We start from the raw sequence: 13,988 nt of genomic DNA, 5'->3' as shown, positions 1-13,988 counted from the left end.
AAAAGATAATCCACCAAAAAGAACATCAGGATATGGTTAGCAACTACTGGCAGGATCCAGGGGACTAGACCTGAGAATGAATCCTTCTTGTGCTTGTTGGGGTGAAGGGAGCAAATTACAGGTCTGAATAACAAGAGAGTTCACTGCTATCTGAGGTACTTAAGATTGTGGCAGGGGAATCTGTAGCTGATCCTAATTCACTCCTGGTTACTCCCTGAACCTCCAGAAAAAACGATGGCTTATAATCACCAAGGTATAAATTCTAGAACTGCCTTAGAGATTTGAGGAAGGGGTCAGAGACCCAAAGCTAAGGGCATTTTAATATGGATTTATTGTGTGAGATCTGAGAAGTCACTGGCTAACTTTGTTCTCCAGAAAGGTCTCAATAACATCTCTTCTTTGAAACAATACAGAATGGTGCAACATGGGGTGCATTGGCATTATCAGGATACTCAGGGGTTGGTTCTCCTCTCTGGGCGACAGAGAGGTACCTACCCTGACACTATGGAACTGTGTTCCTTAGTGTCAATGTGAATGACAGAGTTCTGGATTCTGGGTTCTGAATCCAGGTGACAATACTCAAACATCAAAGGCAGATGAATGAAATGTTTCCTAGGATTTTGCAAGGATGGAATGGCAAATAAATGGCTGCGAAGGGTAGGAATCTGTGGGGCTGGCCAACCTATCATGGCGCTCCTAAAGGTAGGATGGTAGGGCAGCCAACAAGGGTAACTCTTGATATATATAATCAGAAACCACCCACAGTGGATGATCTAAAGACTCATATTTACTATGATCTTTATTGTGGTTAATGCATAGTCTAGGGTGGAGCAGGGACTTAACCAATATTCATAAGAGCATTAAATACCTCATTTATTGTCCATGAGATTACACACAACATCATTTCAGGCTAAGGGGATTGTTTTATGGCAAAGGAGGTACAATTATGTGCACGAAACTACAGGATCTGTTGGCCCTAACATACTGTACCATCCAACCATGCTGGCCTGGTAGGATATTGGAATGGCTTCATAAAGAAACTGCTAAGGGCAACTTTGGGGATGACCTTTTAAAGGGCTAAGAAAGCCATGGCCATTATATGGTACTTTTCTTGAGAGGGAAAATAGGTGAGAGTGAGAATCAGGGTTTGAGGTATGAGTGGCCTCTATCACCATCATCCTGAATGACCTACCTAGGGTATATATGATTCCTGCCCTTGCAAATTGAGGCTTCGTGGCACTAGAACTTGTTGCACTACCACTTCTGGCTAGAACTTCCAGTACGAAGTTGAATAGAAGTGGTGAGAGGGGGCCTCCCTGCCTTGTTCCTGATCTCGGAGCAGAGCTTTCTGCTTTTTACTGTTGAGGACAATATTAGCAGTGAGCTTTTCATTGATGGCCTTAATTAAATTGAGGTACATTCCTTCTGAACCTGGTTTGTTGAGAGTTTTTATCATAAGAAGGTGTTGAATTTTATCAAATGCTTTTTCTGTATGTATTGAGATGATTATGTAACTTTAATCCTTCATCTGTTTGTATCATGTATCACATTAATTGATGTGTCTGTTGAGCCATCCGTTATATCTCAGGGACTTGATCATGGTATCATGGTTTATGACCCTTTTAATGTGGTAATGAATTCAGTGTGATGATATGTTGTCGAGGATTTTTGCATCTATGTTCATTACGGATATTGGCCTATAGTTTTCTTTCTTGTAATGTCTTTAACAGGCTTTGGTATAAGGACAATGCTGGCCTCATAAAATGAGCTTCTCGAAACTTCTGGGAACAGTTTAAGAAGGAATGGTGTTACTACTTCCTTAAATGTTTGGCAGAATTTACCAGTGAAGCCACCTGATTTTGGGCTTTTATTTGACAGGAGATTTCTGATCGCTGATTACTCTTTCTTCATTATTGGACTTTTCAGGTTTTTGTTTTCTTCATGATCTAGTCTGGGTAGGTATGGTTCTAGGAGTTTATCCATTTCTTCAAATCCAATCTGTTGGATTATAATTTTTCATAGTAGTCTCATGACCTATTGTATTTTTGTGGCATCAGCTGTCATATTTCTTCATTTCTGACCTTGAGTTTTCTTCTTTTCTTAATTTAGATAAAGGTTTGTCAATATTTATCTTTCAAATAAAACCACTCCTAGTTGCATTGATTTTTTCCCTACAGTTATTCTATTCTGTTTGATTTATTTCTAATCTTTATTATTTCTTTCCTTCTGCTTAATTGGGGCTTAGTTTGTATTTCCTTTTCTAATTCCTTTAAGGTGTAGAGTTATGTTGTATATTTGAGATCTTTCTTCTTTTTAATGTAGACATTTATGGCTATAAACTTACCTCTTGGTACTGCTTTTGATATACTCATTAAGTTTGGATATGTTGTGCTTTTGTTTTCATTTGTCTTGAGCTATTTTCTACATTCCTGTCTGCTTTCTTCTTTGACCCGTTGACTCTTCAAAAATTACTGTTTGATTTCCAGGTATGTGTGAATTTTCCAGTTTTTTTTTCTGTTTTTGATTACTAGTTTTATTCCACCATTGTTGAAAAAAGTACTTGGTATAATTTCAATATTCTTAAATTTGTTAAGACTTGTTTTGTATCCTCACGTGTGATCTACCCTGGAGAATTTGCTATGTATCATTCAAAAAGTAGGTATATTGGGGTGCCTGGGTGGCGCAGTCGGTTAAGCGTCCAACTTCAGCCAGGTCACGATCTCACGGTCCGTGAGTTCGAGCCCCGCGTCAGGCTCTGGGCTGATGGCTCGGAGCCTGGAGCCTGTTTCCGATTGTGTGTCTCCCTCTCTCTCTGCCCCTCCCCCATTCATGCTCTGTCTCTCTCTGTCCCAAAAATAAATAAACGTTGAAAAAAATTTTTAAAAAAAGTAGGTATATTATGTTCTTCTTGGGTGGAATATTCTGTCTATATCTGTTAGGGCCAGTTGGTTTACAATGTTCCTCAAGTATGCTATTTCCTTATTGATTTTCTGTCTATATGTTCTATCTATAATTTAATTTTTTTAAATGTTTATTTATTTTTGAGAGAGACAGAGACAGAATGCAAGTGGGTTGGGGCAGAAAGAGAGGGAGATACAGAATCTGAAGCAGGCTCCAGGCTCCGAGTTGTCAGCACAGAGCCCGATGTGGGGCTCGAACTCATGAGCTGTGAGATCATGACCTGAGACGAAGTCGGATGTTCAACTGACTGAGCCACCCAGGTGCCCCAATGTTCATCTATAATTAAAAGTAGACACTGAAGTCTCCTACTATTATAGTAATTTTCACTTTGGATCTGTCAGTGTTTGCTTATATATTTAGATGCTCTGATCTTCATGCATATATAATCATAACTAGTATTATCTTTCTAATGAATTGAACCTTTTATCATTCTATCCTGACAATTTTTGTCTCTCATGGTAGATGAAATGTTGATGAAAAAGACAAACATTGATGAAACAGATGAACAATGATGACAAAGAAAATAAAGAAGACATAAATAAATGGAAAGCCATCCCATGTTCATGAATTGGAAGATTTAATATTGTTAAAATGTCCATATTGTCCAAAGCAATTAGAGATTCTATGAAATCTCTACCAACATCCCCCTGGCATTTTTTTACAGAAGGTGAAAAACAGTCTTAAAATTTATATGGAACCATAAAGACCCAGAATAGCCAAAGAAATCTTGAGAAAAAAAGAACCAAAATGGAGGTATCACAGTTCCTGATTTCAAAATATATTATAAAGCTACAAAAACAGGTAAATAGATCAATGTTACAGAATAGAGAGCCCATAAATAAATCCATGCCTATACAGTTACTTGATCTTCTACAAAAGAATCAAGAATATTCAAGGGATAAAAGGGAGTGTCTTCCACAAATGGTGTTGGGAAAACTGGATATCCACATGCAAAAGAAAGAAATTGAACACTTATATTACACCATACACAAAGATCACCTCAAAATGTATTAAACACTTAGAAGACCTGAAACTGTTAATACTTCTAGAAGAAAATAGAGGGAAAAGACTTGCCTACTAAATAAATGGGTATTTATATAAAAGAAAATGAAAGTAGGTATGTATGTCACATCATACACAAAGATCAACTTCAGATGATAGACCTAACACAAACAACAAAACAAACTTTTTGTAATATAGAAAAATATCTTAATGACCCAAGGATAGCAAAAAAAAAAAACCAATAAAAATGATGGATAAAGTTGGAAGTTTTAAAATTAAAAACTCTATGTATCGAAAGACACTTTTAAGAAAGTGAAATACATGGGGCATGTGGGTGGCTCAGTCGGCTAAGCAATAGACTCTTGATTCAAGCTCAGGTCATGATCTCATGATTCATGAGATCGAGCCCACATTGGGTTATGCGCTGACAGTGCAGAGCCTGCTTGGGATTCATTCATTCATTCATTCATTCACTCTCTCTCTCCCAAAACAAATAAACATTACAAAAAAAAGAAGAAAGTGCAATACAAGATCTAGAGTTTTAGATGTTTGAAATATATGGAATAAACAGTAAGTCATGAACATATAAAGAATCCTCACAGATGAAAAGGACACTCAAGAAGAAAATCAATGGCAATCCAATATATTCATGGATACCAGATTTAAAAAAGTACTTTGGGGAAAAAATTCAAAATAGCAAGTAAATATTTTTGAAAACATATTCAATCTCTTCAGGAAAATGCTTATAAAAATTCCAGTGTGAGACCACCAAAATCACACCAAATTGGCTCAGATCAGAAAGACTGACACACCAAAAATGTAGATGGGGACAATCACTAACTCGGAGAACCGTCAGAGTCAGTATGGAAAATGATTTGGGATTTTCAATAAAGTTAAATATACTCATATTCATAACAGAAATTCAGGCACATGTGCATAGGAAACATTATATGAAAGTATTCACAACAGCATTGGTTATAATAGCCTCAAACTGGAAACCACTCCAGCACTTGCCGATAGTAAGAACGTGAATATGAACTGTGGTATAACCGCAAATTGGAAATAAAAGACATGACTCAACGGGAAGAAAGTTGACTCTTAAAAAGATAAGGTGAATAAAAGAAGGCAGTTACTAAAGCACACATACTCTACAATTCTATTTGTAGACAATTTAAAAAAGATGTAACTAGACTATCTTGTTTATGGGAGCTTAGTGAGTTGGTCAGTCTACAATAGAAATCAAGAAACTAATCACAGGGGTTAATGGAAGGTGGGGGAAAGTGGGAAGAAGCAGGCAGGGGGCTCTCCTAGTGAGGATTACGTGCCTGGGCTTACTTGCACGCATGTGTACCTTATAATAAATTGTGCATGTATCTTTCAATCCCTTTCTATATATTACACATCCTTCTTAAAGTTTAAAGGATGAGATTTGGTCTTAATGAAAAGCTTCAGAAACAGTTGGGATCCCTCCTGTAAAACCAGAAGTTGATTGGCAAGCGTCCTCCTCAGGCAGTAAAGTCGGTGTAAGCAATTGTAGTGGGCTGTAACATTTGCACGAAAGGATAACCGAACCCAACCAAAGTGAACAGGCCATGAATTTTCATCAGTCTATAAAACAGAAGTGCAATTTGTATAAAGTTGGATCTCATAAATAAGTAATGTGGCATTAAAAGGCACAGCGAGATGAATGGAGCAAGGGTTTGTGAGGCAAAAATAGTATTTCTTCTTAGACAAATATTAAATAATTTAAATAGAGTATATATGGTAAATGGGTGAGTAGAAAATACAATTCCAAACACATGACCAAACAGGCTGGGAGCGTATCTCTTACATTGTTCCTCTAAGTAATCTTCTTAAACCTATTGTTTCCCTGTCTCCTGGTGGTAAAAATTTTGCTCTAGGCTGATTAGAAATTTCACGTGTTCTTGGCATTAACATTGCTTTTTAAATTAACCCCCTATGTTCTATATTACATGAACTGTGTTTAAAAAAAATTCTAAAAGTTGGGGATCCTGGGTGGCTCAGTCAGTTGGGCGTCCAACTTCGGCTCAGGTCATGATCTCATGGTTCGTGGGTTCAAGCCCCATGTCGGGCTCTGTGCTGACAGCTCAGAGCCTGGAGCCTGCTTCCGATTCTGTGTCCCTCTCTCCCTCTGCCCCTACCCTGCTCATGCTCTGTCTCTGTCTCTCTCAAGAATAAAAAAATTCTAAAAGTAGATAGATACCCAATATCAAAACATTGTCTTTGTTTATTTATGCATATGTGTGTGTGGTAAGCCAAATATGTACTTGCAGATGTTGACATATATTATACCTCTTGTCTTTCTACAACATATCTCAATCTTCATCGAAAAAAAATGTGCTTTTAGATCATTTTAATCCATTAGGTCTAGTTTAATTCAGCATCTTCTAAGAACCAAATATTGGGCTGAGTATCAGTTCTCTCAGATCAATATGACACAGTCTGTGCTTCCAAGAAATTGGGATAAATAGATCAGTTCCATATACTTTGGTAAGCACTATCAAAACGTTGTGCGTAGTATAAATGGGGCCATGAGGACAGATCATTTAGGACATGGAAAAGTTTAGGTAAGTTTTTCTGGAAGAGACTACATTTGACCAGATTTTCAAAGATGAGTTCTCTAAATAAAGAATGGAGAAGGAAGAAATCAAAGTGGGTGCGTGAGCAGAGGCAGAGACCTGGGGGAGTTACCGAGAATAATGATTAGTAACTGCAACCAGGTGAGCATTGATGCAGGGAAAGCTGGAGAAGTAGCAGTGGGAGGTACACCTTGTTTTCTGCATTGAGAGGTGCTTCCTGTGCCTGAACTGGTGGTTAGAGACAGCGGTCCAGCAGGTGCACTAAGGATAACTAGGAGGTATCAAAGACTACCGTCAGGATAATCAATTAAGCGAAAAAAACAGCAATAAAGTCAAGAAACTATAAAGATATTTTTTAAATGTAGTGTGGCCTTTAAGGATAGAAAAATAAACTAAATTCTGTGTTTTTAAAAAGAAAGAGGTTGTGATATTAGTTCAGGTGAGGAACAGAGAATTATCGGGACTGGCGAGGGACCAGATGTGGACAGTGAGGAAGAAAGAGGAGACACACAGGTTGAGATGGAGAATTCCAGAGAGGAAGCCCTGTCTGGGGAACATGAAGACAAGGGTTCGGTGTTAGTCATGTTGGATATGAGGCATCTCTAAGACACTCAGGTGGGTTAGTTTTACAGATTTATTTGAAGTTTTACAGGTTTATTTGAAGTTTTACAGGTTTATTTGAAGCCGTAGCTTAAAGGAGCAGAAACGCTAAGGGGTAGAGATGTGGAAGACATGAGCATCTAAATGTTCTAGAAGCTGTGGGGTACAAGGTGCAGGGAATGTCCCAGAATGAACGTGTAGAAGTGGAAAGCCAACTGAGAAGACACGCACAGGAGCCAAAGTTAGTTTTGGAGGTGACGGGCATGTCCGTTGCCTCAATTGTGGCCATGCATCCATATATCCAAACTCAAACACATCAAATTATATACATGAGTCATGTGCTGCATTTTGAATACCAATTATACCTCAATGAAGCTAGAAAAAAGGGACTTATGCATATTAAAATAAAAGGTTTAGGAAGCAAATGAAGCCAGGGAAAGGCAGGAGGAATCAGGTGTGCTTCAACATGGAAACCGAGAGCAGATAGTTAGTAGGGTCTGAAAAAGGGAAGAGAGATCGGCTTCAAATGTACCAGTGAAGTTTTCCAGATAAAGATGACATTTGGCAATATGGAGGTGACCATCAGGTTGGGGGTGGATATCATTCATCATACTTCTGGGGCTATACACACCTATGAATGTTTACACACACACACGCAGGCACACGCACACGTATTTATTATAACAGCTGATAGAAAGACTAAAAGCTGATCCAAGGACAGGTCTCAAGTAAACAGTGCAAAAATATAAGCACAAAATTTTCTAATTCATTTATGAATTGCTAATTGAATCTGAAAGATTGACTGAGTTTCAAAAATATTGAAACTGGGTGGCTCAGTCGGCATCTGGGTGGCTCAGTCGGTTGAGTGTCCAGCTCAGGTCATGATCTCATGGTTCCTGGGATTGAACCTCGTGTCAGACTCTGTGCTGACAGAGCGGAGCCTGCTTGGGATTCTCTCTCTCCCTCTCTCTGTGCCCATCCCCCGCCCCTGCTCAAGTTCCCTCTCTCTCTGCCCCTCCCCTGCTCATCTTCTCTCTCTCTCAAAATAAATAAGTAAACTTAAAAAAAACATTAAAAAATATTCACAAGCAACAGATAAATCTCCATTATAAATATTTTTAGGTAGCAGCCTTAAAATACAGGTCACCAATTTTTCAAATTGTGCAGGCTTCTTTCTTTAGTTGAGTGAGTATAGTATTTGCCTTATATAGTTTGACTTGACAAGAGAACCCATAAAATCCCCCACTTGTGGCCCACTTAAAAAAGAACCATTATAGTTTTAGGTACTGTTGAACGTCAGAGTGAGCTACAAAAAATAAATAAAACACCATAAAGCTCCCCACCTTCATTTCATTTTTAGAGCCCCACACAGAGAGACAACAAGGACATTCATCAGAGACACAGCAGTGAGGTTCAGATTTACTTTGCTTCATATTAAAATGGGTATTTGGAGGAAACACCAATTTCTTTTTTTTTAAATTTTTAATGTTTATTTATTCTTGAGAGAGAGAGAGCACGAGCAGCAGAGGGGCAGAGAGAGAGAGGGAGATGCAGAATCTGAAACAGGCTCCAGGCCCTGGGCTGTCAGCACAGAGCCCAACACGGGGCTTGAACTGGTGAACCGTGAGATCATGAAGTAGGACGCTCAACTGACTGAGCCACCCAGACACCCCACCAATTTCTTTTTAAAGCGAACACCTGCCCTCCCCTTCTAAACACTGGCGTGCACTAATGACATTAAAATTGCTTTCAGGGTTTAGACTGAACTGCTAGCACTTTCCCGTAGCTGGGACTTAGCCTGCAGACCTCACACTGGGACTGCATTTATGTTTCAGGTTAAACAAATACAGCCACTTTTGTTTTAGAACTGGAAGAACATTCTGTTGACTCAGGGCCTCTATTGTTGTCACTTAGAGCTAAAGAAGTCCATGCAGCGTAAGAATTTCTTCAAGGCACCGATTAGAGGTTTGCCAGGAAGTGGCGCACTCTGTGTCATCTACACTGCTAAGAACCTGCTTTAAACGTAACAGACAGTGTGGTTTCCAAGTGTGCCTTCACTGCCGCTGTGTGGGCTTTCATTCCCAAGGCTATTCTGAGAAACAGGACAAGTTTCAGCAGAACTGTGGCCCCTGAGGAACCTCTCCACGAGCTGCTGTCCGAGGGCAGGCAGCTGGATGAGCCTCCAAGGCCTCCCGGGTCTCACCTCCCACTCACCCCAAATCTCCACAAAGTGCCTCCTGGGCACGTGTCCCAAAGTGAAAACAGCTTCTCCTCCCTCAGGCTAAACTCTGTCAGACAAGTACAAAGAGGTCCTTTTGGTGACCCAGCAGTGAAGACCATGTTTACTGAAACAGGTCTCCCCTTTATCTCCTCTGCACTCCTCACCCAGACTTGGGGGTCCATCTGTCAGACCTTCTTTGAGCAGATCAATGAAAATGGCATCCATGGCATTGAGGGCCCACGTCTGTAGACCCAGGGTGTGTGGTGGGACCAAACTTGGCCGCCTGACTCTCACACATCAGGGTGAACCTTTCCTCGGGGTCGTTCTGATTTAGCAATAAATAGGGTCTGGGAAACACATCTAAGCAGTTTACTGAACTTAAAAAAAAAAAAAAAAAGAAATGACATAATCTCAACAGTAGACCCAGGCTCTTTACCCTCAAGTATTGACCTTATTTAACAATAATACCTACATACTTAAGTATTTCTATATACACATATGTGTGTATACATATCTTCTCTAATATATATACATATATATATATATATATATATATATATTATTTATGAGATCCTCTCTAATATACAATCTCTCTCTGTGTCTCTCTCACACACAAGCATGTGTCTTCTGCTGCTTCTCTGCATACCCCGGGATCTAGAATGGGCAGGGATTTTGTCTGTGGCTGGTGTGAGGCCTCTTACACCCAACACCTCACTGGGGATGCCCTGTTGGCACACTTATGGTCCACCATCAGAATATGGAGGGGCATGTAGGGAGCATGTCGGGGCACGCAGATCCCCCTACATGCTCCCCCGTGACATGCTGTGCAGGGCACTAAACACTAAACAAGACTTTAGGCCGACACACCGAGTCTCTCTAGCAGCCCCCCTGGTCTTACCCGTCAGAACTCAACGTGTTCCTAATCACTTTTCCAGAACTCCTCTCAACAAATCTTCCATTATTGTCAGACTGTTGACTTGTTCTCAAATTGCCTCTTCAGCCCAGCTCTGTCCTGGGTCATCTCCACCTGGTATCTTTCTTTGCCTTGTTTGTTCCAACCTAGAATCTCACTAATTTGTCCAGATACTGCAGATGAATACATTTTCCCATGAACACTGACACAGCTACTTATTCCTTTGTGGCGTTCCTCGTCCTTCAGTAAATCACCAGGATGACACTTTGACACTTGACATCGACACAGAGTGTGTTCTCACTGTGTTTGCTAGGTTTCACTCTGCACACATTCTCTTCTCCCCTACAATGCCACTGCTACAAGTGCCCTGGGAATGAAATAGTTTTCAAAGTTAAGTACGGTATATGGTACTGGCGTATAGTGAGCTCTCCGTTAAAATGTTGCAGGTTGGGAGTTTATTTTTTAACATGCTGATGAAACTTTGTGTTGCACAATCCAAAAATATTGCTTCAGAAGTATTCCCTATTTAATAAAGTTGAGTTACTACGACACTGCCTTAGTACCTTAAAAAGTAAATAAAAAGTGCCTTTAGCACTGGAATGCAAACAGTGGATTAACACACCACCACATCATTAGAACAAAAACTCTGGAGTCGGTAACTCAAATTCAGTACAATAAATAACCATATGTATTTTGGTTTTAAGTGTGTCTTCATAGAGTTCTGGTGACAACTAGAATTAAATTCTATAAGCAGGGCAGGAGTCATTTAGTGAAATTAATGTATCATAAAATTCTCATTAGGTAGCAACAGGAGACTGTTAGGATGCATGAAAATCCCATCCTATGGACATTACAACTTCTGTGGGACTGGGCGGAATCAGTGGTATGCACCTGCTTTGCACGTTTTCATGTTCCTTTTTAGTTTCAGTCATTTTAGGTTTTTGTGAAAAGATGTTATTGCCTAAAGTCCATGACAATTACTGCTTTATCAAATTATGAGTGCCAGGGTTTGTACTTCAATTTTTAATGCCAAAATACATTACAAAGACCATTCCTTGTTGAATTTTAGAAGTAGGAGACAAGAAACAAACTTAATGCTATAATTCATTCAAAGATGAAGAATCACTAGGGAAAGTGATGAAAATAAAGGAAAAATAAAAATAACGAAAAATTAATCATTATATTAATGCCTACTTACTTATGATTAATTATATATTCCATATGGCCTTTACTCTCCAATGTTAAGTAAAGTATGAGAAATGGAAAAGATAATTTTCCCTAAGTGATTTCAGTACCTGTTTATTCTTTCTGAATAATTGGTAGATGTGACTAAATACAGCTTTCTGAATTTAGAATCTCCCATTACAATCTACCCAGGAGTAAGCTTTATAAAAATCTAGTGACGCCATCCGTCACGCCCTGCAGGGGTCCCCCCACCACCTTCTCCAACATGCACAGAGAAATCTTTACGATGTGGCACATCTAATTTCCTGTAATGTGACATGTCAGTGCTCTGTGTCTGTGGTTTTATTCATGCAATTACCTGCCAGACAGCTTCCAACCCCTCCCAATTTTCTTCTCGTCAATACTCATCCTTCATGAGTAAATGCCAGCACTGCCTCCTTTTCTGTGTTTTCGGCACATGCCGCTCAGATTTTATCATCTTGTCTGCTTGGTGTTATAGAAACTGCTAGTGCCCCACCCGTGGCCCTCAGAGCAGGTATACTCTTTGGCCAACTTCTACCTGCTGGTGTGTGCAGTCTGACTGAATACTCCTGTATCTGAGCTGCAGAGACCTGGCCGCTTGTTTGCACTGGAGGCAAGAAGTACTGAAAATGCCCTCCAAAGCATCAGTGACCGAGAACTGTCAGGGTTTCGTGCATGAATTTGCCAGTTCCCTCACTTCTCAGGATTGATAACTCCGGGCTATATGATTTCCTAGATTTCTTGTTGGGATTGAGCTCCAGTTTTCCTCACGAGGACTTGTGCAGTAGCCAGCCCTGCACTGGTACCTGTCTTTTCCCTGCATCACTTCCTCACCTTCCTGTTAGTGTCACTTGAACTCCTCAATCTTTTGTCTACAGGTCTTTTCTGGCCAAGTTCATGGTGAGAGTTTTGACGCCAGAGGTATTATTATACAGGGTTCTGGAGTTGATTGCTTGCTGGCTACATGACATCAAGACTCCCGGGCGCACTGTTACAAACCTCTCCCCTGCGGCGAGGGTGGGGTGGGGTGGCATAAAAGCACAAGGGAACGTATGCCTTATGTGACCTCCGCAGGATTTGAGAGAGAGTCCGACAATGATGACGATAATGGCTGTGAAGTTGTTGTAAATTATCATCAAAGCTCTAAGGGAAAACACTGATGAGCTCCAACTGTTTAGCGAAACCCCCAGGGCTTGGTGTGGAAGGCAGAGGGTCTTTGTGACATTGTTTAAAGAAGCCCTCCTCTTCTGCAGCCAGAGAGGAAACTGGACTGAATGCCAGACCCTATGTCTGACTGGAAGTGCAGCTGCCTGGTAGAGAAGGCTTGCTTCAAAGCACCAGAAAACCTCCTGTTCACGGCTCACGGCATTAACAGGGAAAGGGTACGGTCCCAAAGTCTGGACTCGCACACTGGGGTGCCCCACTCCCTTGCCTGTGGCCCACACAGATGCCTCATCTCAGGTAGATGCTTCACAATAGGGGTGTCATCCTCAAAATGTGCCCTCAGCTTATAGCTTCTAGACCCTTTACCAAGTTCAAGACCAAGTATGGCCCAGCTGAAGAAATATTGCCCTTGCTATAAGAAAAATGGGATTATGCATCAAAGGAACAACAGAAACTGGCTAATAAAAACTGGCTAATAAATAAGTCAAGAAGGAGAACACATTGGACAAAAGTTGTGTGTGAAATACAGGTACCCAGAGAATGCTGAGGGCATGTTTACACAACCAGATGAATTTACCTCCAAACATCTGTATTTTGAGGGATGCACCTACAAATTCATAGTTAATGGTAGAGCTATCACATATTTCTCTACAAATATCTTAGTATAATTCCAGAAAATAAAAATATATATTAAGAAAAGAATACTTTAAATTAATCAACATTTAAAACACCTGATGGTCCTAAAATGTAAATCAACAAGCTTAACGAGGTAAAGCCAAATGGACACAATGTGATTTACGGGGAAAAAAATCTGGAAGAGTATCCGGCACTGTGATTGAGAATGAATGCACTTACTGGTGTTTCGCCTCATACCCAAGTGATCTCGCTGATCGCTTTCAACACTTCTAATGGTCCACTGTACCCTGCATTAGCTGAATGTCTTTTTGAAATTAAAATATATGAAACGTATTCACTTAAAAAATGCACTTGATATATACGCGCCACTTACCCTTACTTGACCCACAAACGCATTGGCTTCTTCTTCGACCACGGACAGATTTCGAGGCAGATAGGGATCGAACACTGGGGCGTTGTCATTGACATCTGTCACTAACACATTTACCGTGGCAGTTGAGGTCTTAAAAGAAACAACAAAAAAGATTCGATGTGAAAAGAGTTATTTTTGTTTTGACGTCAGCTAATTGGCCATCTTGGCATTTGTCTAGCTGAAGAGCATCTCATTACTATTCCTACTCCCTAGCTTTCCAAAAAAGGAAAAAGAAGAAAAAAAAGGAGGAAGCTTGCAATTTTCAAGCACCTC

General features: G+C 40.1%; 1 protein-coding gene across 1 annotated transcript in view; it reads right to left on the bottom strand.

Annotated features, from left to right (window-relative positions):
• The window catches only part of PCDH15 (protocadherin related 15), an 850,076-nt gene that overhangs the window by 232,331 nt on the left and 603,757 nt on the right, over positions 1-13,988 (bottom strand). Inside the window, exon 18 of the mRNA XM_047824821.1 lies at positions 13,677-13,805. Coding sequence (XP_047680777.1) covers positions 13,677-13,805 — 129 coding nt within the window. The remainder of the gene's footprint in view (positions 1-13,676; positions 13,806-13,988) is intronic.

The sequence above is a fragment of the Prionailurus viverrinus genome, chromosome D2 (genome assembly GCF_022837055.1).
Source record: "Prionailurus viverrinus isolate Anna chromosome D2, UM_Priviv_1.0, whole genome shotgun sequence".
In the NCBI taxonomy this organism is placed as follows: domain Eukaryota; kingdom Metazoa; phylum Chordata; class Mammalia; order Carnivora; family Felidae; genus Prionailurus; species Prionailurus viverrinus.
This window is presented reverse-complemented; position numbering and strand designations above follow the sequence as displayed.